The sequence below is a fragment of the Nomascus leucogenys genome, chromosome 4, assembly GCF_006542625.1.
Source record: "Nomascus leucogenys isolate Asia chromosome 4, Asia_NLE_v1, whole genome shotgun sequence".
NCBI lineage: Eukaryota > Metazoa > Chordata > Mammalia > Primates > Hylobatidae > Nomascus > Nomascus leucogenys.
Window position 1 is genome coordinate 53,333,515 of NC_044384.1, and position 25,680 is coordinate 53,359,194.

The 25,680-nt window shown below is 43.1% G+C and overlaps 1 protein-coding gene across 3 annotated transcripts in view; it reads left to right on the forward strand.

Moving 5' to 3' along the window:
• Window positions 1-9,058, forward strand: part of KCTD1 (potassium channel tetramerization domain containing 1) — a 203,912-nt gene extending 194,854 nt beyond the window's left edge. For all 3 annotated transcript variants that reach the window (XM_030810621.1, XM_030810622.1, XM_012506358.2), the window contains exons 4-5: window positions 4,118-4,423; window positions 8,137-9,058. In XM_030810621.1, the coding sequence (XP_030666481.1) occupies window positions 4,118-4,423; window positions 8,137-8,295 (465 nt within the window). In that variant the 3' untranslated portion in view covers window positions 8,296-9,058. The remainder of the gene's footprint in view (window positions 1-4,117; window positions 4,424-8,136) is intronic.
• The last annotated feature ends 16,622 nt before the right edge of the window (window positions 9,059-25,680 follow it).

The window sequence follows — 25,680 nt, forward strand, 5'->3', positions numbered from 1 at the left end:
AGAAAGAAGTTTCAAAACCTGGCCTGTTTGCATTTTGGAGTCCACCACCCATGTCTGTTTTCTTGTCCCATGTACCTGTCCTCAGGATCTTAGGGAAGCTCATATGTAAAATGAGATCTTGATCTTCCTGCCTCAAAAAAGTTATTGTAAATCTTAAATTATTTAAAAAATATGTATTCAGGCCGGGCATGGTGGCTCACGCCTATAATCCCAGCATTTCAGGAGGCCGAGGCAGATGGATCACCTGAGGTCAGAAGTTCGAGACCAGCCTGGCCAACATGGCGAAACCCCGTCTCTACTAAAAATACAAAAATTAGCCGGGCATAGTGGTGGGCACCTGTAATCCCACCTACTCGGAAGGCTGAGGATGGAGAATCGCTTGAACCCAGGAGGCAGAGGTTGCAGTGAGCTATCACACCACTGTACTCCAGCCTGGATGATAAGCGCGAAACTCCATCTCAAAAAAAAAAAAAGTATTCTAAGATTTTGAAATGATTTAAACATGATAATAGGTCTGTGAGTAACTGGTTTCCCTTTAACTGTATATGGGGCTAAGCAAGAAATATGGATGGTGCCTTTTTTTTTTTTTTTTTTTTTTTTTGAGATGGGTCTTTCTCGGTCTCCTAGGCTGGAGTGCAGTGATGCAAACATAGCTCACTGCAGCCTCAACTTAGCTGGGACCACAGGCCCGGGCCACCACACCCAGCTAATATTTTTACTTTTTGTAGAAACAGGGACTCCCTATGTTGTCCAGGCTGGTCTTGAACTCCTGGCCTCAAGTAATCCTCCTGCCTCCACCTTCCAAAGTGCTGGAATTACAGGCGTGAGCCACTGTGCCTGGCCAGATGGTGCTTCTTAATCAGAGAAGATAAAATGGATATAGGACAGGGCAGAAGAGTGATAGCATCTAGCACACTCTTGAGTGGCTTTGCTGAAAGCTCATTGCTCAGAAGGGAGGAAAAGTGGATGTGGTGAATTCATTTCCATCAGAAAAACAGGTGCTGAACCTGCTGCTGCCCCATAAACCCCTGCCTATTTCCACCAAGAACCTTGGAAACAAGAGACCAGTCATCTCAAGTTTGTAAAAGCCCCAGAAAGGACATTGCCAGATTAGAACAAAGGCTTTAAGGAAAGATTTCGGAAAATTCAGAGGCCTGAAGGAAATAAGCACAAGGCCAGAGAACCTAACAGAAACACACTAAACTTTAAAAACCATGGTACTTAGAGAGTAAAGTTAAATGATCCCATTTAAGGAAGGAAAGGAGGTTTCTAAAGACAGCAGCCAATGGGACTGACTCTGCTTTGCAGGTTCATTTCTGATGAGCTGAGACTGTAAGCTGGTGTTAGGCAGGATAGAAAGACAGACACAAAGGAGCCTGCCAAGAAAATGAATGGCCAACGTGCACTTCACCGTGTGCAGAAAATGGTAATGCAGCAAGAAGGACCATTTCAGTTCTCTGGCCAGCCAGTGCTTAGAGGCAAGGCAGCATGGTGAGCAGTCACCAGAGAGAAGCATGAGCGCTCGGCTGTTCTCTGTCATCTGCTCCCCATGACATAGCAGTGGCTGTACTCTGGAGACCAGATAGAACAGCATAGTAAAGGAAAAAATGGAGCCAGGTTGATCAAGAGAGAGTAAAAGAACACCTGGTGGCTTAAAGCAGTTCAAGGCTAGGCCCATAAGACTCCAGCCCAGGGGCAACACGACCTTCATAGAGCGCTTCTGACTCTCGCTTTAATAAACCCTAGCAGGATCCCAGAGTGGTCACTGAGCAGAGCCAAAAATCCGAAAAGGGCCAGTGTTTCTCGACTTTTCCAAGAGTGGGTAACAATGAATTGGAGCAACATTATGTTGTGAGCCTCACTGCCCATCCAGGGCCAGACCTCCGAGTGGATTATTAAACGAGTGGCTTGTGAACCTAGAAGGAAGAAAAGATGGTGAGAACTCAGGGTCAGCGTGGGGAAGACTTCTAACCCCAAGTCCTGTTAGCTTCATTCACTTCATTCACTTTGGACACATTGGGAGATCAGGGCTTTGTCCACCACCATGCCCAGCTAATTTTGTGTATTTTTAGTAGAGACGGGGTTTCGTCATGTTGGCCAGGCTGGTCTCAGACTCCTGACCTCAGATAATCCACCTGCCTCGGCCTCCCAAAGTGCTGGGATTACAGGCGTGAACCACCACGCCCAGCCGATAAGTGATATTTTCACTGGAGTCTAGATCCTTCCTTGTGCTAAATTTTGTAATTAAATCTCACAAGAAAATAAAAAGCAATAGCGTAAGTTCTCGCTTCTCTTGCTTGTGTAACTCTCATTGCTGTTTTAAAATCTCCTTGAGAGCTGTCCTCTTGGTAAATAAGTATTTAGGTCGGTATCTTACAGTTGGTATGATGCCAAGATGACAAAGCCCCGGAGTGGGGATCCCAGGTAGAATCAGGAGGAACCTGCAGAGGCGTCCCCACTCCTACCCCTCAGGCTGGGCTAGGGGCCCTGGTTCTGCCCTGTCTTAAGAGTGGCCACACCTCAGCCTAGTTTTCAGCTCCTTAAAGCAAAACAGTATCTCCTCTGGGTCGGGAGGCTAAGCAGGTAGAACATGTGCAAGGAAGATTTTCAGAGCAATGGGCTCCTTTCCTGCAGGGAACCAAGACTCCTGTGGTAAGGGGGTTGCCAGGAAAAGGACAGAATAAAGCAGCAGCCCATTCCACTGAGATGAGTGTCGTCATTAGCATCTTCTACCGGATCCGAGTTTCTTTATATGGAAAGCGGATTACCCAGCTCAGGACCCCCAAGTGCTCTCATCTCTCCATGCTGTTTTCTCTGGAAGTGTTGAATAATGCCACTACTGCTGCTGCTGCTGCTATTGCTTGATTTGCAAGAAAAAGAGCAAAGTGCAAAATAAAAATAATTATCCCATGGTCGTCTTCTGCTTCTCATGCTCTAGCCCATCTGGACATCAGGGGCCTCTTTGAGGCACTCGGACCACATATTTGCAACATTGGCTGCCATGCAGGCACCGGGCATCCCCTGCCAGCTCTTGCCCATGGACGGAAGGCACAAATGCCTGTGTCAGCTGATTAAAATGTTCTCAGTCAACATGTCTAGACAAGTATCCACTTATCTTACACCCAGAAATGATTGTGGCCATAGCTACGTTTAGCCATAACATTGACCTGCTTGTTAACATTGTTCCTGAGTTGCTGCCTCCCCCTCATTCTCTTTTGTCTTCCCATTCAGTGGCTTATGTGTGTGTTTTAATACCGTTTTGTTAGATTTCTGTTTCAATTCAACAGATTATTTTAAGGCTGGAGGAAAGGAAACCATGCCAAAAGACCAGGTGTTCGTGCTTTCAGAAATGCAGAAATGGACAGGTTTTCTTTATTGCACATCTTTCAGGAGTCGAGGCCTAATGTTGTTTATGTCGCTGACTCTATGATGGCAGCTCCAACAGGTGGCACAGGGCAGCACACCAGCCTTCCAGATCTCCACCAGCCTCCCCCAAACCATCACAAATCAACACCCAACTTCAAGTAAAAGCCACATGCCTGCCCTCCAGGTGCCCATCCCCGCCTGTCTCTAGCCTCATATCTCTGTCCCACACCCTCCTGTGGCCACCAGAGGTGACCCAGAGCTTCTGATGAAGGGTACCCATTGGCAAGGTTGTGCCTCCCCTTGGTCAATGTATGCGTTCCATCCAAGAGGATAGAAATTGGGTTCTCACCGACACAATCAAACTTGAAATACCCAGAGACGTTTTTTCTACTAAAAGAAACAAGTCTTGGGTGAATCCTTTCACATCTCAGTTTTCTAATCTGCAAAATGGGAATAATAGTGGTTCCTAATTCACTGGGCAATGGCGAGGGTTACAGGATTTAAATCATGTAAAGCACTTGGAAGAGACCTGACCAGCCCTAATCTACTCAGCTCCTTTTATCTTCCCTGAATGAATGAATGAATGAATGAATGCAAACTGAGCCTCTACAAACATGTCGTAAGTGAAAAACGCACATGCAGATTTGATTATTGACATAACAAGAAGTGGAAAAAATCACCTCTTAGATGTGGACATGTTTAGTACTTTATGTTTGCAGTTTGCACTGTGAAATACCTTTTTTTTTTCCAGGACTACACTTTGTTATATGAAGAGGCAAAATATTTTCAGCTTCAGCCCATGTTGTTGGAGATGGAAAGATGGAAGCAGGATAGAGAAACTGGTCGCTTTTCAAGGCCCTGTGAGTGCCTCGTCGTGCGTGTGGCCCCAGACCTCGGAGAAAGGATCACGCTAAGCGGTGACAAATCCTTGATAGAAGAAGTATTTCCAGAGATCGGCGACGTGATGTGTAACTCTGTCAATGCAGGCTGGAATCATGACTCGACGCACGTCATCAGGTTTCCACTAAATGGCTACTGTCACCTCAACTCAGTCCAGGTATAGCATTGTTACACACTGTGTGGCATCAAATGTCACTCTTACTGTTGTCACTTAACCTTGCCCTCACATGGTGCCTTTCCTCCAAAGAGCTGAGAAACTCACTCAGTGACACTTCTGTTGGGTAGGTGAATTATCACCCTCTACAGCAGTCATTCCCTAAGTCTTGTGATTGTGCCAGGTGCTGGGATGAGCACTGGAGATACAGAAGAGACAGATATAGAACACAACAGCTGGGCACGGTAGCACACGCCTGTAGTCCCAGCCACTCCAGAGGCTAAGGCAGGAGGATCACTTGAGCCCAGGAGTTCAGGTTCAGCCTGGGCAACATAGTGAGACAAACAGACAGAATCGTGTTGATGGACAGCTCTGTGTTCATGGAACTGCATTATGGGAGGGGAGTGGGAGGCAAACAGTCAGCATAAATATATTGCCCAGGAGGTGGTAAGTGGATTTCTGGGGTAGAGTATGCTGGCATATTGAGGACTATCAGGAAAGCCAGTTTGGCTTGAAGAAAGTGACTCAGGGAGAGAGAGTACCCAGACAGGAGGCCCGGGAAAATCAGGGACAGATCACGGAGAGCCTCGTTAGGAGGTGGCAAGTGCCCTAGGATTGTTTATTTTGGCATCTTTCGGTTTTGGTTCGTTCGTGTATGTGAGCCAAATGGAAAGCCATTGGAGGGTTTTGAGCAGAAGGGAGAACTGACAGAACTCGTATTTTAACGTGAACATTGCGACAGCAGCTAGAGAATAGGAGAAACAAGGAGACCAGGCAGCAAGCTGTGGTTCAAGCAGTTGAGAAGTGTCCAGTTGTGTGTGTCTGGAGGGTAGAGCTAATAAGGTTTTCTGACGATGGCTGTGGGTTGTGAGACATAAGCCCGGGATGACTAAGATTTTTGACAGAGGAACTGGGTGAGTAGAACTGCCATTTCCTGAGATGGAGAAGTGTAGGGGAGCAGGAGATGTGGGGGTGGAATTGAGAACTCAGAGGCTAACGTGTGCTGAGCACCGACTTTCTGCCCTACCCTGGGCCATGGCCTGAACATGTGTTGTCTTCTTACAACCCTAACCCTAACAGGTAAGCACTGTTAATCCTGTCTGTCTTGCTGATGGGAAGGCAGAGGCGCACCTGGGTCTCGATTCCAGCTCCGTGTGACACAAAACCGTTTGAAGTCAGTGGAGTGAGGGTTCTAGTTTTTTCCCTCTTTCTAACTGGAATGGGCCCATGACTTTGTTCAGTAGTCAGCAGAACCCTTCCCAAAGCACAGAGACTAGAAGCACCCACTCTTCTGTGCTGCCTCTTGAGGATTGTTCCACTACTATTTATAACTCTTTAAATATATGAACAGATGTCTGAGAACAGAAGAGCAGAAAACTGGCAGAAAATGTTCCCTAAGCATGCTAGCGGAAGGCACATGCTCCCAGGCGGCGGGGTGGCTGCTGGGTCGCAGGGTTCCGGAGGACGAGATTCGCATTCTCACCTGTGCGGAGAGCGCCCCCTGGAGGTGTGTGGCGCTCCCGCATGGCCCTGCACAGCGTTCCTGAGACGGCCTCAGCAGTTTAAGCCTCTTTAAAGCCCAGAAAGCCTGTCCCCTTCCACACAACAGCCTGCCCTGGCTGCCACTGGAGCAGACAGAGGGGCAGAACCATTCAGAGCCAGGACAGGAAGGCCTCGGCCACACCCTCGGGCCAGTGAATAACGATCATCAATTCATATGCTTGACAGTTTCCCACATCAGATGTGGAAATTTTCATCTGGATTAACGTGGTCGTATGACACAGCCATGACATACCCTTGCGTCCTGCTCCACCGACCAAGAAATAGGCATCAGCCTATAGGCACGCAGAGACTCTGGGATAAGGCTTACAACACCCGATACCTCACTAAGTTGTTATATGATCACTGTTTAAGGAACTTTGCTGTGAACGTGTTGTTGTTTCCAAAGTAATGGCTCCATCAGCTGTTTGCATTACATTGAAATAAACTTTTGACAACATCCAAGGTAACACTGGATCACACTGAATAATTATCACATGATGCCTATCGGACTCCGAAGAAGAGCTTACAGATTTCCTCCTGTTAGCATTTAGTGACCTTAAGACTCAAAGAAAAATGGACATCACGGTTAGGTTCTCTGCTGTTCATGGCTTCCTCCCCTTTGGATTTCCTCTCCTAATCACGGCAAGGAATCCTTTCCAGGGTGCTGGTTTGGCCAAGCAAGCTGGGGTGCCTCTTGCTGAGGGCTGCATTCCTGCCTCTGCTGGGGAATCCATGGAGGGAGCTGTTCTTCGTCTTTGTATTTACCTGCCACCAAAGCACATCTTGATTTTGAATTTAGGGATTGTTTTCTTCCTGTCCTTATGCTGACAGGTATGCATATGCATTGTGAATTTACCTACAGAAATAGAGCACTGCTGGGTAGAATGTTAATTTTGTTCTCATAAGGACTTGTGTGTGTTTTTTTAATTTGCCAGCACTTGAGGTTTGAATTTTTAGAAAACATACTCTCTTGCTTTCCAATCTCATCTAGTAAGCTGTTTTGCAACATAGCAGACTATATTCTATATTGAAGTAGGCAACTAAAAAATAATACTTTTTTAAAAAGTAAGGATCCACTTTACATTGACTACATTTCACTTCATTCCAATAAAAGTTTTTTTGAGGTGGGTGTTTTTTTGTTTTTTGGTTTTTTTTAAGTTATGATTGAATCACTTTGCCTTTAAGGTGGTGTGGAAGTAATTTAATTATATTCAGAACTCGGGCAGGAAACATTTGCAAGTCTAATATTTGTTGGATTCCTAAAGAAACAGAATGCTCCAGATCAGTTTCCTGTATTTGTGTCTATCTGAGAGTCACAGGTACTGCTGCCTGCATTTAAGAGTGTCAGACATGTAGTGCCAAACCCAGGAATCTTGCTGGCATTAGGTATTTGATTTCAAAATTAAGGAACAGATTCTATGGCTTACATTTGTATAAGAAGTTTAGAATATCTTTATTTTTCATACATTTTCTAATATGTAATCATTGTGCTGATTCTTGTCTCCTTGAATGCATGCAGGGCAATAAATCTGTTTCAAATGCTACAAACTTGAAAACCTGTAGATAATTCTCTAGTGTCTTCAGTAATCCCTTTGTTCTGCTACTGAAATTACATCAATCTTCCAGGCCAAAACATATATATTAACTCAGTATTAGGAAACTCGAACAAAGGCAGAGTTGAGAGTACAAATGAATCACTGGCTAAGTAAACTCTGCCATCACTGTCCTTTCCAGATTCTTTATCATCTCATAGGATGTATTTTAGTGATAAATGAGCTTTGAAATGTGAACCCTCATTTTTGACAGAGAGGGCAGCACTGCATATACAAAAACAGGAGATTTGAGGCCAAACAGACCTGAGTTGGAAACCCAGTCCCATCACTGACTAGCCATGAACCTCAGTTTTCTCATCTGTAAAATGGGCTGAACACCACTGAGTGTTGTAGCTCGTGTGTGTAAAGCAAGCATGTAAAAGCACATTTTAGGCATTAGAAATGCTTGCTTCCTCTCTCCTGCCCATTAATCCAGGGTCTTCCTTTGAGAGGAGCAGCTCACAGGGACATGGGTGCTGGATGAGATGAACCAGAGTGCACATAATCTCAAACTTTGGGGTCTTTATGTAGCCATAGGACTTACCTCACCCCTAACTGGATGCTTGTCTTGTTCCCTCGCAGGTCCTCGAGAGGTTGCAGCAAAGAGGATTTGAAATCGTGGGCTCCTGTGGGGGAGGAGTGGACTCGTCCCAGTTCAGCGAATACGTCCTTCGGCGGGAACTGAGGCGGACGCCCCGCGTACCCTCCGTCATCCGGATAAAGCAAGAGCCTCTGGACTAAACGGACATATTTCTTATGCAAAAAGGAAAACACACACAACCAATAACTCAAACAAAAAAGGGACATTTATGTGCAGTTGGGACAGCAAACCAAGTCCTGGACCTAAAATTGAATAAAAGACACATTTATATCCAATAGAGACCACACCTGTATTCATATGGGAACAATTGGAATAGTGATATCCTCAAGGTGTAAAAAATATATAAATATATATATATATGTCAAAAGGTAGGAAATGCAAAAAAGAAAAAAAAAAGGTGATAGCCACAGTTGGTGCTGTGATGGCCGTGAAGTGTCCTGGGCCTCCCGAGGCCTCTGACCAATAAACAAGCCATGAGTGGTGAGGACACAGTCTCCTTACAGTTTCCATTGCCAACAGCCATCCACATTTCTTTTTCCTTTGTCTTTCTTTTTCCTTTTTTTTTTAAAAAACAAAACAAACAAAACACCTTGAATCAAGTTTGTTTGTATATGGAGGTTCCACGTCTCTCTTTAGGCAGGGACCAGGCAGGACTTCAGAAAAACCCTCATGAGCACATTGCAAAGATGTTAGACATGAAATTTTAAATGTAGTTTGTACAGAAGTCACACTTTTTTGTCCACCTCACAGATGTGAACTTTACTTTGTTTTAAAACTGATCAGTTTTGCCAAGGGGCCAGAATTATTCCTTGTTAGAATTGCTCCAGTTCAAGTCTGCTGCTTTCCTACAATTTTTCAAATTTTATAATGTATTAAATACAATAAACTCTGTTTAAAAAATAAGGTCTGTGTGAAACACACATGTGGGGGTGAGGCTGGATTAAAGTGAAATTTTTTCTTTTTGAAATTGTCCATGTTAAGCATCAAAAAGAGGCTTGAAAGCCGGGGTCAGTTTTGAAGTCAAAACCTACTAAAGGCTAAGGATGTCATCACCTGTTCCAGACAGTTGTTTTCCAACTCAGCAAATGTTATTTCCTGTGCTTTGTTATTCTGCGTTGGTTAGCAAGGTAAATCTTCATTCTTACGGACTTTTCGGTTGCACCTATTTCAGTTTCAGTTATCTCTGGCTGCAGAGCAAGTCACACCAAAATTTAATGGCTTAAAACATTTTGTTCTGGCCTATGATACTAACCTTCGCTGGGCTGCGTCTGCTCCATATCTGCTCCACTGCTCCAATCCAGGAGTCTGATTGGCGTGGAATGTCCTAGATGGCTCACCCAGATGGCTGCAAATACTTACTTAGCTGTTGGCCTCTATGTGGCTTGGGCCCCTCTCAGCATGGTAAGTGGATTCCAAGAAGGAGGCAGAGAAAGCCACAGTTCTCTAAAAGCCTGGGCCCCGGACTGCACAGTTCACTTCTGCTGCTTTCTGTTGGTTGAACAGCCACACGGCCAGCCCAGACTCAAGGAGGGGGAAATAAGAACCTCCTGTTGGGGAAAGTAACAAAGCACTTGTGACCAACTTCAGTCTACCATAACACCTGTCCAAAGCATCTTAAAAATAGGGCATTATGGCTTTGGAAGAAGTAGGGAACATCTCAGAGCCAGAACTATCATTTTATTATTAGCCAGAGAAGTAAAAAACCTGAGATTTCAACAGCACTTTAGAATGAAGTCCTCAGCTTTTCCAAGGTATTAGTGACCGATTCCTCCATCAGCCCTACACCCACCTTTCTTCCCTCCTCTTCCTCATTCCAGACACTCAAAATGAATCTGGCATGCTGGTAAGATTGACAGGTAAACTAGAATGTGTTTCTGGTGCAGAGATATTCCTGTGGTGATGGGTTATTTCCATCCTGAACTTACTTTCTTTTTTTAAATTAAAAAGTGTATGCCTGAGGACACTAGTAATGAAAATATCCCTGGCTTCTGAAACTAAAAGTGAGCTGTTAATGGCTCCTATCACTGCCTGAAACACAGGCAGCCCAAACACTGAATTACTTTAATGACGGCTAGCCAGGCTTCCACATTGCTGCATAATTTCCCTATTTGAGACTAATACACCACTCTCTCAGATGGGGACAGACAGGGCTGCTCCCACCAGCTGCTCAGTCATCCATGTCTTACTGAAAGGAGAATAAAATTGGTCTATGATTTACTAGCAATCCATTCTCATTAGGCAGAATTTCCTCAAATCAATAATGCAAGGGCCTCACTTTGGGACTCTGCTGGTTATTGTCATCAGTTAATGTTTACCCAGGACTGCCTATGTGCAGTTAGCATTGTCCCAACCAAATACTGCACAGAATGGTGTGCATTGGCTACTGGCATCCACTTTGTTCTTTTCTAAGTTCTTCGGTCCATTTATATGACTGCATCCCATTGCACATTGTTTCTACAAAAACTCTGATCCAGTTCAATGGAGCGAACATTTCACTTGTAATGTTCACCTTTTTAGGTCTTGAAACATGTAGATTCCCAGATACCAAAATACTGTAGGAAAGAGTAGGTCAATCAAAATGTCAAAATATAATTGAATCACCACTTTTTTCTTTTTCTTTTTTTTTTTTTTTTTGAGACAGGGTCTCACTTTGTCACCTAGGCTGGAGTGCAGTGGCACAATCTTGGCTCACTACAACCTCCACCTCCTGGGTTCAAGTGATTCTCCCACCTCAGCCTCCCAAATAGCTGGGACTACAGGCATGTGCCACCACACTCAGCCAATTATTATTATTATTTTTTTTTTTTTTTTTTGGTAGAGACGGGTTTTGCCATGTTGGCCAGGCTGATCTTGAACTCCTGACCTCAAGTGATCCACCCCTGTCGGCCTCCCAAAGTGCTGGGATTACAGGCGTGAATGAATCACAATCTTATTTTTCACTATTTTTTATGATTCAATATAAAGTTCATATTCCAACTTCGCCAGTGTCCCCAAAAGGATGTTTATAGCTGTGCTTTGCACCTAGAGGATCTGATCAAGGATTATGCATTGCATTTATTAATAATACCCCCACCCCTTCCTTTTTTTTTTGGAGGTTGGGGGTGTCTTTCCATGACATTGACTTATTGGAAGAGTCTAGGTCAACTGTTTTGTAGATTGTTGCACAATTTGGATTTGTCTGATTTGTCCCTCACTGGTAGAGTCAGGTTTTTTGGTTTCAAGAATACTACATAGGTGATATTATGTCCTCAGTGCATCATATCACAAGACTCAGTTTGACCCATATTAGTAATGGCAGTTTTGGCCTCTTGGTTGAAGTAACATTCACCAAATTATCCAGTGTAAAGGTAGCTTTTTCTTTTTGTAATTAATGATTACCTGTGGGATGACGCTATGAGACTATAAATATCCTGTTTCTCAACACACTCTCACCTAATGGTTTTAACATCCATTGGTAATCCTTTCCTGAATCAATCATTACCTTGGTAGCTATACAAGTTTGCTTTTTAAAAAGCCACTGTTGGCCATGCGCGGTGGCTCACGCCTGTAATCCCAGCACTTTGGGAGGCCGAGGTGGGTGGATCATGAGGTCAAGAGATCAAGACCATCCTGACCAACAGGGTGAAACCCCGTCTCTACTAAAAATACATAAATTAGCTGGGCGTGGTGGCACATGCCTGTAGTCCCAGCTACTTGAGAGGCTGAGGCAGGAGAATCACTTGAACCCAGGAGGTGGAGGTTGCAGTGAGCCGAGATCACGCCACTGCACTCCAGCCCAGGCGACAGAGCAAGACTGTCTCAAAAAAAGCCACTGTTGCCTGAATCTTTGATAGTTGAAATAATCTTTTTTTTTTTTTTTTTTAGCAAAATATATTTCTTTAGTCTAGGGCAGACAAGCTACACTATTTGACCTGCTCTTTTCTAAGAAGTATTTTAGAAAACTAGAATAAGGCAAGCCACTTATAAACTGGTTCCAAATATTAGATGAGTTTCTCCATAATAATAATAGTCATCCATTTAGTGTTTGCTGTGTGCCAGACCCGTACTGAGCACTTTACCTGTTAACTCATTCAATCTTTATGACCACACTGGAGGTTGTATTATCCATCCCTATTTCTTGGTTAAAGTAACTAAGACCCTAAGACATCAAATAAAGGATATGATAAAGGCTAATGTTTGATTAAGTTTTCTAAAGAGGACCCATAACAACTATTTGAGAAAAAGTAAGTTTTTATGTTGCAATAGGAGGAAGGAGTAGATTATTAGTTAATAGCAGTTTCTCCTTATAACGGAAATGCACTCCTGTAGTTAAGTATTTTGACCATCTTCTTCAGTATGTTGGGCACTTGGCTTTGCTGATACTAGCGCGACCATGACATGGTTTCTGCTGTGGGTTTCTGGGGAGTGAGAGGAGTGGGGCTCTCTGCACATCTAGAGGTGAATTAAGGTATGTGCATACCTAACTACCGTCCGAGGCACAATGGAAGATGTGTCATTTCATATTTACAAACCAAGGATTCTAGAAATGCCCAATCATATGGGATCATATCTAGTCTGGGAAATTAGAAAAACCATCCTTTGGGGAGGTGGCGCTTGAAAGATGGGTAGGCTTTGCAAGGAAGGAGTATTTGGGCGTGGGGCAGAGGCTCTGAGCTGCAGAAGCACAAGGCAGGGTCAGCACATGGTGTGGGACGAGGGAAGCACGGGCTAGAAAAGGAAGGTGGAACTGGATTTTGGGAGCGTGAGAGGGGAGCTGATCTTGACTGCCAGACAAGGATTTGGACTTTATTTAGGAACCACTGGAGAATCACAGAAGGTGGGCAGATACTCATTTAGGGAGTCTGCAGCCTTGACTGTCTGGGAACAGTCTGTTGGTGGGAGGGGCAGTTAAGTGGCTGTTTTCCCCATTCATCCATTCATGATGAATGAAGCAGGCTAAGAGCTGATGACATAAAGATGTATGAAAAAATAAGACATCACGTTAGTGTTAGGGCAGCAAACTCAGATGTCTCCAAGGGCTGGGCAAGTTACATGAATCAGTAAGAGATAGCCACACTGGAGCATTCGAAGGAGCAGCCCCTACTCAACCCCAGCAGGTTGCAGCTATAGGAGAACAGCGTCCTTGTACTTAAACATCTCATTTTTCTTTTTTTTTTTTTTTTTTTTTTTTGAGACAGAGTCTCGCTCTGTCGCCCAGGCTGGAGTACAGTGGCGCAGTCTCGGCTCACTGCAAGCTCCGCCTCCCGGGTTCACGCCATTCTCCTGCCTCAGCCTCTCCGAGCAGCTGGGACTACAGGCGCCCACCACCGCGCCCGGCTAATTTTTTGTATTTTTAGTAGAGACGGGGTTTCACCGTGGTCTCGATCTCCTGACCTCGTGATCCGCCCGCCTCGGCCTCCCAAAGTGCTGGGATTACAGGCGTGAGCCATCACGCCTGGCAAACATCTCATTTTTCTAGAAAACCTGGGAATCCAGACTTTTGTGTGAAATCTCTAGATGTGTAAATATTGGAGCTAACTAATTTTTTTTCAAATGTACAGCCCAAACAAGACATCTGCAGACTAGGAGTTTGCAACTCTGAGAGTTATGAAATAAAACAATTTTAGACATTCTAGAAAAATTCCATTTGGGTGGGATTGCATGTGAGATCACAAAAACTAAGTTGATCGAGGACATACTTTATAAAAAATGAAAATTTGATGCAAATTTTTAGTTTGATTTGATAATATCTTCTGATCACAAAGAACACTTATTCACATACACATACACCAGGTCTGAATAATACTTTGAACTCAACTCTTTCTCCTTTTCCAACCCATGCAAAAAATGAGCTTGCTATCATTGGCAGCTGCAGTGTGCTCCATTGTAAGACACTAGACAAAAATGTCGTTGCAGTAACAATTAGTAGGAATCTACTGGTAGGAATTACTAATAACATTTGTGACCGACTAATATTCATATATAGGACTAAAACCCTGAGAATATGCATTGTGTCTGACTTTGTCACTGTCAGGCAGCTCTTTTCCATAAAAGTTGATCATGGGTTCTATCAGTGATTTCCAAACTTGCCTGTTCTTAAGACACACAAAAGGCATTTTTTTAAGTTATAATTCCAGCCCACCACCACCCCTCCACCCCATCTCTCCATAGATTTCTGAATTCCACTTTTTTTTTTTGAGATGGAATCTCACTCTGTCACCCAGGCTGGAGTGCAGTGGTGCGATCTCAGCTCACTGCAACCTCCGTCTCCTGGGTTCAAGTGAGTCTCCTGCCTCAGCCTCCTGAGTAGCTGGGATTACAAGCACCCACCACCACGCCCAGCTAATTTTTTTGTATTTTTAGACGGGTTTTTGCCATGTTGGCCAGGCTGGTCTCGAACTTCTGACCTCACATGATCTGCCCACCATGGCCTCCCAAAGTGCTGAGATTACAGGCATAAGCCAGCATGCCCAGCCTGAATTCCACTTTGTAAGTGAAGAGACTGGGACTCCATATTTTAATAATGCCCAATACAGTGACTCTTCAGACAAGTATTAAAAACACTGGGTAACGTCATTGTGCTCCCCAGCGTAGCCTAAGAACAGTAAATAAGGATCTTCTGAGTGTGCTTTTGTGATGTGCCTTTTTATGAGTTCACTGATGTAAACAATAGTTGGCATCTGCTATTCTTTTGAAGTTCAGACTGAATACTTCCAAATGGAGTTAATGGAGGAGGTAGGGGATGTGTGTTGGGGGCATTGCAAGGAAGTACTTAAGTGACATTTAATCCAAGGGCCTTCATCCTTTCCTAATTAGGCAGAAAACTGCCCAATCCTGTGGAAACAGCCCACCAGCTACAGAATTCTTATACCTCCTCTTAAAAAGCTGTCAGAGGCTTAAGTGAACAGAAACCAGTACAGGAAGTAATTACCATAGCATCTACCACCTGTAACAATAGCCTACTGTAGGTGTATAGGTGCGTCTTTTCCCTTGTATTTTAGTCTAGGTGAGTTTCTTTGAAACTTAATGATTTCAAAACTTCCGCATTTGAAGGGGAATGTAAATCGATAACCCTAACCACTGACGACAAAGCTCCCTTGCATGTACTAAAACGTTCGCGTCAGAGAGCTCAACCTGACTGCATTTCCTGTGACTCCAGGTTCATTCTCTCTCCGTCTCTCCTTTTCCCCTCATTCCCAGTGTGAATCACACAGTGCTGCACTGCTCCTCCCAATCTGTTTATCAGATTGTGCTTGTCAGAAAAGGGAACAGATAGTACAAGCATTAAATTATGCTGTTGATCAGGACTAGAAAAGCCACAGAAACATGTATTGTGCGTTCCATTCAAACTTTGGAACTTGACTCGGAAAGCCTGTCCCAAAAGCTGAAGATCAAATCATTGTCACAGAGGATCACACTCGTTGGAAAAGAAGCAAGATCAGTTGGTTAAATCCAGTTTGAGGAGGCCTTACAGGATCATCTAAAGGTCTGCAACTTGAGCAATCTGACGCAGCTGCGTTTTTAAGTTAATCAGCAGTGATGGGAAACTGGCTTGGGAAGGGGCAATGGTGGGAGACAGATGGCTTATGTGCCCCTAAAATTTAAATTTGCATCCATTATTGCTCTTTATTTGAAAATTTTTAAAATTATTTAAGATGTTGTTCTTCTATAAGTCATATTCTTAAATGTTTGGTCTCTTAAATACATAAATACCAGAAAATTTGAAATTCTAAGTAGAATGCATATTCATGAAAATAATTCAGTTATAGCTCTTAGTTTAAGCATGGTAGACGTGTTTATAAAACAGAATATTGACCTGTATAATCTTTTCCCTACTGCCATTATAATATCAAAATCAGAGTTATTTTCCTCTAGGTAGGAAAGGAATGGGAGAAAAACTACACACACACCCCAAATTCTTCCTTCCAATAGCTTCCTGCCTCTGTCCAGTCTGCAATAACACCCCTCCTCCACCATCCACTCCCCACTTTTCTTCCAAAGTTAGTCAAGTGATAGATGGAGATGACTTCTGCACAACCACTAGAAGCCTTTGTGTAGATATTAAAAGCATACAAGGGGAATGACTTGCCTGGACACTGACAGGGCTGCAGGCCTGCATTGAGGTGGCCTTTCACAGGGCCCATGGAAGAGCCACAGACAATGCAAGGCCACCAGGCCACTTACTTCTCAAATTCTCACCCCAGGTGTGAATGTCTTTTTCTTGCATGTCACTGCTTTTCTCAGTCTCCTCTACTCTCCCTGGGAGATCTCAACCATCGATGGCTTTCCTGTCACCTGTGCTGCAGGCAGATCTCTCCCAGAGCTTGGGTGGGGTAGCCAGCCCTGAGGATACAGGACAAATAAGATATGACCTTGCCATTTGACTTTTAGTCAGGCAGGAGGGTGAGCCATGTAAACCCATTGATTCAATACATTTTGTCATAAGCAATGATAGATGTAGGATCTGCCAAGCATTCTCACTGGACTATCCAGAACTGAGCTTATTTTGGCACCTGGGCCTTTCCTTTCTCCTTTTAGATTTCCTATCTCAGTTCAGGTTGCTCCTTTCTGTTCACACCAGGGAGCCATTTCTGCAATCCCCATACTTACAATGTCACCAAGTTCTACAGAAAGTATCATCTAAATATTTCTTAAATTGGTCTTTTCCTTTCCACCCCTACCTCCACTTACCAATGTCATATTATCAGTTCCTCCTATATGGACCATTTCCATAGGATCTTAATTGGTTTTTCTGTTGAGAATTGAGATTGTCACCCCTTAAAATCCATCCTCCACATTGCAGCCTGGTTACTCCCCTGTTAAAAGCCTGACAGTGTTTCCTTGTTGTTTTTAGAATCATCTTCTTTCCTTAGTGTGGCATCCAAGCCTCCTTAATCTAACTCTACTTACCCCTCAGCCTCATCTGGGGCCACCCCTGGCCTCCTACAAAATACTTTTAGTGTCATATTCGTTTTTTTTTTTTGTTTGCTGTTTTTCATTTTGTCTTGTTTGTTTGTTTTGGAGACAGGGTCTCACTCTGTTGCCCAAGCTGGAGTGCATCAGTAGCACAATCATGGTTCCCTGCAGCCTGACCTCCCAGGTTCAAGTGACCCTCCCACCTCAGCCTCCGAGTAGCTAGGACTTTAGGCACCCGCCACCATCCTTGGCTAATTTTTTTTTTTTATTTTGTGTAGAAATGGGGTCTCACTGCCAGGTGTGGTGGCTCATGCCTGTAATCCCAGTACTTTGGGAGGCCAAGGGGGGGTGGATCACAAGGTGAAGAGATCGAGACCATCCTGGCCAATATGGTGAAACCCCGTCTCTACTAAAAATACAAAAATTAGCCAGGCATGGTGACGTGTGCCTGTAATCTCAGCTACTCAGGAGGCTGAGGCAGGAGAATCGCTTGAACCCGGGAGGCGGAGGTTGCAGTGAGCCGGGATTACACCACTGCACTCCAGCCTGGCAACAGAACAAGACTCCATCTCAAAAAAAAAAAAAGAAAGAAAGAAATGGGGTCTCACTATGTTGTCCAGGCTGGTCTCGAACTCCTGGATTTAAGCGATCCTCCTGCCTCAGCCTCCCAAAATGCTGAAATTACAGGCATGAGCCACCATGCCCTGTATGTCATATTGTTCTGAGTCTCCCTGCTTTGTAATACATTTATCCTGTTATTTGTTTAATCACTTGCCACTCATCCTTCAAGACCCTCTTTACCTGTCACCACTTTTTCATGTGCTCCTCAGATGGGTGACCATCTCTATGGTCCTAAAGCACCCAATTTGTACTTTTATTATCATACTTACAACTTAATATTGAAATATCTACATGTATATGTTTACTAATCTAATGGCCATCCTTAAGATCTTCAGTGGAAGAAATCTGTCTTATTTATGTCCTAGCACCTAGCAGGTGCTGACTAAATGATTGTCGATGACAGATGAAATGCACAACTGAAGTCTATTATTTGTAGAACTAGGCAGAGTATGGGTTTCATGTTCCTCACTCCAACTCTTAGAGAACTTCTTTCTACTCATAAGCACTTAATTAAATATTAATGTAAAGTATAATAACTGACCTACAATAGAGAATCAATTACTAGTAATATTAAATCCCTCAAGCACTTTGGTTCTTTTGATGTTTACTTTGGATTTTGCCTAATCTAAAGTCATTCAAGAGTTCCACATTTGGCCAATATGAAGTAACAGATTACTCTCCCTGCTGAAACAACTCACAAACTGGACAGAATATATGAAACAATGATTTTTCAAGACATTGAATATGAGCAGCAGAGGACAGTGATCCCTGAGAGGTGGAGAGCAAACAAGGTGAGCCCTATGATTGCCCTGGCTAACTGCCTTGAGGAAGTTTCCAGGCCATGTTGCAGGGAGGGGTAACCCATTCAGAGGCTAATGTTTTGCCTGAGTTGAAGAGATGGAGATGGTAGTACAGGGAAGCCAAGGCAGCTAGAATTCATAGGGCAGAGCAATGGACAGGGGAGAGATAAATGCAGAAAGAGAAGACTGAAGAACAGAAGAGACTATTCAGCTGAGTACTGATCAGTGCATGTGTTGGACGAAATCACTCAAGCCTAGGGGAAAAGCTACATAGAAGAATGAGAGAAAGCAATCCCCATAGCCCACCCAGGACCAGAAACAGTTCCTGCTCTCAGCAGACAGAGTGGAAAGCCTCATAATGAATGGGGCATTGGTTAGAGTACTCAGAATGCCAGAGTGCTGGAGGGAAATGAGCCCTAGACTAAACACAGCTCTGATCTTACCTAACAAAGCTTAAAAGCAAATCCCAAAAGGATCAAAGTGTTTCCAAGTAACTCTACTTCATTCTAAAACAAAGTCAAAAAATATTGATAAGAGATACACAAATATTCAGCACCCAATAAGGTAAAAGTCACAATAACTGGCCTCTAATTTTTAAAATTACCAGGCATTCAAAGAAGCAGGAAAATATAACTCATAGTAAAAAATAAAATAAAATAAATAAATCTAAACCAACCCAGAGGCTGACAGAGGTGGCTCATGCCTGTAATCCCAGCACTTTGGGAGGCCAAGGTGGGTGGATCACTTAAGGCCAGGAGTTCAAGACCAGCCTGGCCGACATGGTAAAACTCTATCTCTACTAAAAATACAAAAATTAGCTGGACATGATGGTGTGTGTCTGTAATCCCAGCTACTCAGGAGGCTGAGGCAGGAGAATTGCTTGAACCCAGGAGGAGGAGGTTGCAGTGAGCTAAGATCATGCCACTGCACACCAGCCTGGGCAACAGAGCAAGACTCTGTCTCAAAAAAAAATAATAAAAATAAAAATAAATAAACCAACCTAGAAATGATGAGACATTACACAATCAGTAAACAAAAACACTAAAACAGTCAATAAACTTTATTCTATATGTTCAAGGAGCTAAAGACTTAACGTGTTAAATGGTGACATGGAAAATATAAAGAAGAACAATATCAAATTTCTAGAAATAAAAATTATGATGTCTGAAACACACACCTGATGGGATTAGCAGCAGATTACAAAAAATTAGTGAACTTGAAGATATATTAAATAGCAATAGAAATTTCCTAAGATGAAACACAGAGTCTTGTCTTTAAAATGCTGAAACAAAATGAACAGAGCATATTGAACTGTGGAGTAACTTCAAGCAGCCTAATACACATGTAATTGCAGTCTCCCTCAAGGGGTCAAGGGGGCAAACAGAAAAATATTTGAAGAAATAATGGCTATTTCCCAAATTTTATGATAACTACAGTATAAACCCACAGATCCAAGAACCTTAATGAACTCTGCAAAAGAAGCAAAAAGAAAAACACACCAAGACACATCATAAACAAATTGCTTAAAAGCAATGATAAGGAAAAAAAAATCTTAAAAGCTGCTAGTGGGGGAGGGAGAAGATACTTTATGGACAAAGGTGGAAAGATAAGGATGATGGCAGATTTCTTATCAGAAACATGCAAGCCAGAGACATTGGAACAACAAAGTAAAATTACCTTTCAAATACAATGGTAAAATAAAAACTTTTTCGGGAAGACAAAATCTAACAGAATATATCACCAGCAGATTTCTCTACAAAAAATGCTAAAAGAAGTCCTTCAGGCAGAAGGAAAATGATGCCAAATGGAAATCAGCTTCTATACAAAGAATGGAGGGCACCAGAAATGATAACTACGTGGGTAAACATAAAGGGCTTTATTCTTTATTGTTAACATTTTTATAAAAATAACTGTTTAAAGGAAAAATAATAACACATTGTGGGTTTATAGCTTATGTAGAAGTAACATTCATAACAACAATATTGGAAGGATAAATGAAATTATAAGATGCCTGTATGTTAAGTGATATCAAATCATTTGACAAATAAGACTGTGATAAGTTAAAGATAATACTATAAACCTTGCAACTACTAAAATAATGCAACAGAAGCCAATAAAGTGAAATTATTTTTTAAAGTACTCATTTTATCCAAAGAAGGCAGAAAAAGAAGAAAAACAAAACAAAGTGCAGATGAGAAAAGTAAAAATTAGCAAAAGGATATAATTAAACAAAACCGTATCAATAACCACATTAAATGTAAATGGCCTAACACCTCGATTGAGACGAGATCGTCAGGCTGGCTAAAAATATGACACCCAACTATATGCTGCCTAAAGGAAATCAATTTCCAATTTTTTTTAAAAATAGGTTAAAAGTAAGAGCATAGAAAAACATATCCCAAACACTAATCTAAAGAAAGCTGGAGTTGCTATATTAATAGCAGGCAAAGCAGACTTCAGAGCAAAGAGAATACCAGAAATAAAAAGATCATTTCATACGATAAAGGGGTCAACAGGACATACTTTTAGCCTTTCTTTTTCACATAATAACAGGACTTTAGAATACAGAAACTAATAATTGATATAAATTACAGGTAAATAGAGGCAAATCACATGTATAGTCAGAGATCTGAACACCATTCTGTCAAGAAGTGATAGGAAAAATAGACAGGAATTCAGTAAAAATACAGACTTGAACAACTCTAAAAACATAAAACAAATCTCAATGGATTTAGAAGAAGTTATACAAAAGAAATTATCTAACCACAATGGAATCAAAGAACTCTGGAAAATCCACAAATATTTGAAAATTAAATATGTTTTTAAATAGCCCATCAAAGAAGAAATCAAAGGGCAATTAGGAAGTATTTGAACTGAATGAAAATGCAAATATAACATACCAAAATGTGTGGGATTCTGCTGAAGCAGTACTTGGGAAATTTATAGCACTAAACAACTACATGAGGAAAGAAGAAAACTTTCAAATCAACAACTCCGGCTTCCACCTTAAGAAACTAGAAAAAGAAGAACAAAGAAAATCCAAAGTAAGCAAAAGAACAAAAATAATAAAGATCAGAATAGAAATCAATAGAATAGAAAAAGAAAAAAATAATAGAGAAAACCAATAAAATGAAAAGCTGGGTTATTGAGAAAATTAATAATATTGATAAACTTCTAACCAAACTAACTGGAGAGAAAAGCAAGAGGACACAGATAGTCAATATCAGGAATAAGTAAATTACTGGAGTCCAGATTCTAACCCAGATCTGGCCAACTATCAAGTCCACACCAAGTTGACTCCTGGGAGTTGAGTGAGGCATACCAGATGGACAATCGGATTGGGCTTATGTAAGGTTTTCCTTCATCCATAAATGGGTCTCTAACAAGCTGAATAACCTTCCAAATTAAACGCTGACCACCCGAACACTTTCCGGCAGCACTTATTTGTAAAGAATTTTATATTTTGTTGCTGTTAGGTGAACTGTAATAAATTTGTAATGAATTAGAAAAGCAAACATTACTTTTTTATTTGGTAAATTATCTGACTTTTCAACATTAAAATATATTTTTAAAATAGATTCTTAAATTCTGTACTTCCTTCAAACAAAAAGCATTTGCCAGAAAAACAAAAGTCATTATGGCTTATATTTCAAAGATGTTTTACGCCTGGCTGCATGCTTGAATCCTGGCTATATCCAAGTTTTGGATACGGCTGCCTCCTTGATAAGCACTGGGAAGTAACGACAGGGTTAATCAGAGTGATGGGATGGGCTGGAGAAAAGAAACTTCAACAGGCTGATCTCTCCCTCTGCCTTTCTAGTCTGAATGCAGCTGATAAATGAGTTCATCTACCACACAAAATAGCCTTTGTTTCATTCTGTAGCTTTCTGGCTTTCCACTGCTAGGAAAAGAAAAGAGGCAGTATGGTTTGCCTCAACTTGCCTACTTACCACTAGAGCTTTTCATTTTTAGACTTACTATACAGTAAAATTATTTCCTGAAATTTGCCTTTATTTCAGTGTTAACCATTTCCCCCCAGCTTTCATTTTAAAATATTCAAACCTGCAGAAAAGTTGAAACACAGTACAAATAAGGCCATGCACTCTTCACTTAAATTAATCAGTTGTTAACGTTTCACCAGGTCTGCTCTCTCCTTGTCCCTGCGTATCGTTTTTGCTGAGCTATTCGAAAGTAAATTGCAAGCAGAAGTACCCCAAGTACTTCAGCACAAAATCTCCTAAGAACAAGAATATGCTCCTACTTAACTCTCAGTGTGATAATACACACACACACACACACACACACACACACACAGAGTCAATATTCAAATTTCCCCAGCTGTCCCAATAATTTTTTTTTTTTTTTTGAGATGGAGTCTCACTCTGTCGCCCAGGCTAGAGTGCAGCCGCGATATCTTGGCTCACTGCAACCTCCGTCTCCCAGGTTCACGCGATTCTCACCCCCTCATAGCTGGGACTAGTAGCTGGGACTACAGACAGGCACCATCACACCCAGATAATTTTTGTATTTTTAGTAGAGACAGGGTTTTGCCATGTTGGCCAGGCTGGTCTCAAACTCCTGACCTCAAGTGATCCGCCCGCCTCAGCCTCCCAGTGCTGGGATTACAGGCGTGAGCCCAATAATTCTTTTAAAAGCTGTTTTGTTTTGTTTGCTGACTCGACCCAGTCCAGTATCACACGTTGCAGTTAGTTGTTATAATGCCGAGCGCTTTTTAGCCCACATTAAACGTGTGTCTGATTTGCCACTCCCACTGATTAAGAAATCTCAGATAAATGAAAGCTTGATTCTGCAATTAATCCGGAAGTTACAACTCTTGAAGTACAGCCATGAATATCAGAACATACTGTTCCACATGGCGGAAGTGGCTACATCATTAAATTATCCTGTTGAAAAAATGACATAACTCATTCAGAAATAGTGCAGGGCATACAGGCAGGAAAAATGTTAGCTGCTCACCACCTCTCATCATCTGTAGTCAGGGACACAGAGAGTTTGCAGCAGATACTGACATTCTGACCTCGTCAAAGTCACAGACATTAGGAGCTAGGCATCTTTCAAGGTAGCTCTTCTCCCTCCCATGGAAGGCATCCCACAGAAGACCCCACCACGGTCTTCCAGCTTCTCCTTCAATGCTTATCACGGGTAGCCTGGAAACCAGAATGCCTGGGTTCCAGCTTACCTCTGCTCCTTGAGCTATGTGACATTGAGCGGGTCACTTAAACACTCTTTAGCGGCCCAGCTTCTTTAGCTACAGAGAGCATACTGCCATCTGCCTCAACTGCACCTGAAGACTGTTGTGGGGAGCAAACAAGAAAGAATTTGGGAAGGCACCACCCTTCACCAGGTCAGCCATCACTGCCTTGACAAGGAACTTGCTACGCCATGCTGGGTGACTTTGCTGCCCTAACAGCTCTTCCCCTGGGTCCACTGTCCTCCACTAAGGAAGAAAGGCATTGAATCAGTCCTTACTGCTTTCTTTACCAGATTAAGCAGCCACATTGTCTTCAACTAAAATGCCCTTGATCTGGACACTGTACTCAACTTAGTGCAGCCTAAAAAGCAGACACCACCCGGACCTTGGGTTTGATCAAGCCAGATATCCCCTATCCCTTGAGCAATTGATCATTTATAACCAAAGAAAGAACTGGCCCTTATTCCCCATGAAATTTCACAGAATTGGTGTTTTGGATGCTTTGGGGTTCTTCCATCTGTCCTCCAGGAAGCTATTCACTCCTTCAAGTCTTGAGTCATCTGAGAATTCTCTGAGCATGGCCTGTCCATCTTCACCCGAGCCACAGACATCATTGTTGACCTGAAGCACACCATCAAAGTTATCCCTCCAGGATGATGCCAGACTCTTCACCAGCATTACTTGGGTACGGGTGTTCCCAACAGCTGTGAACCCACAGGACTAGGCGATCGCTCATTCATTTGTTCATTCATTCATGCATTCAGAGCTGCTGAGCACCCACTGTGAGCCAGCCCTGCACTTGGCACTAGCCCTCGAAGAAAAAGAGGAGGAAGCTGGCGTACTTACGGTTTTTCCACTCAGATCCTCCTGATTACAAATCCCTGCCTCCTCCCATTCTATCCCTTTAGTATGTCCATCAAGAAGTAAATGAGAATTTCTGGGGTGGAGCCAAGATGGCCGAATAGGAACAGCTCCGGTCTCCAGCTCCCAGCCCCAGCGACACAGAAGACGGGTGATTTCTGCATTTCTGCTTGAGGTACTGGTTCCATCTCACTAGGGAGTGCCTAACAGTGGGTGCAGGACAGTCGGTGAAGCGCACTGTGCGCGAGCCGAAGCAGGGCGAGGCATTGACTCACTCGGGAAGCGCAAGGGGTCAGGGAGTTCCCTTTCCTAGTCAAAGAAAGGGGAAGCAGACGGCACCTGGAATATCGGGTCAGTCCCACCCTAACTGCGCTTTTCCAACGGGCCTGGAAAACGGCACACTAGGAGATTGTGTCCCGCACCTGGCTCGGAGGGTCCTATGCCCACGGAGTCTCGCTAATTGCTAGCACAGCAGTCTGAGATCAAACTGCAAGGCGGCAGCGAGGCTGGGGGAGGGGCGCCCGCCATTGCCCAGGCTTGCTTAGGTAAACAAAGCAGCCAGGAAGCTCGAACTGGGTGGAGCCCACCACAGCTCAAGGAGGCCTCCCTGCCTCTGTAGGCTCCACCTCTGGGGGCAGGGCACAGACAAACAAAAACTCTGCAAGAACTTCCACAGACTTAAATGTCCCTGTCTGACTGACAGCTTTGAAGAGAGTAGTGGTTCTCCCAGCACGCAGCTGGAGATCTGAGAACAGTCAGACTGCCTCCTAAAGTGGGTCCCTCACCCCTGAGCAGCCTAACTGGGAGGCACCCCCCAAGTAGGGACAAACTGACACCTCATTCAACCCGGTACTTCTCTGAGACAAAACTTTCAGAGGAACTATCAGACAGCTGAATTTGTGGTCTCACGAAAATCTGCTGTTCTGCAGCCACCGCTGCTGACACCCAGCCAAACAGGGTCTGGAGTGCACCTCTAGTAAACTCCAACAGACCTGCAGCTGAGGGTCCTGTCTGGTAGAAGGAAAACTAACAAACAGAAAGGACATCCACACCAAAAACCCATCTGTACATCACCATCATCAAAGACAAAAAGTAGATAAAACCACAAAGATGGGGAAAAAACAGACCAAAAAAAC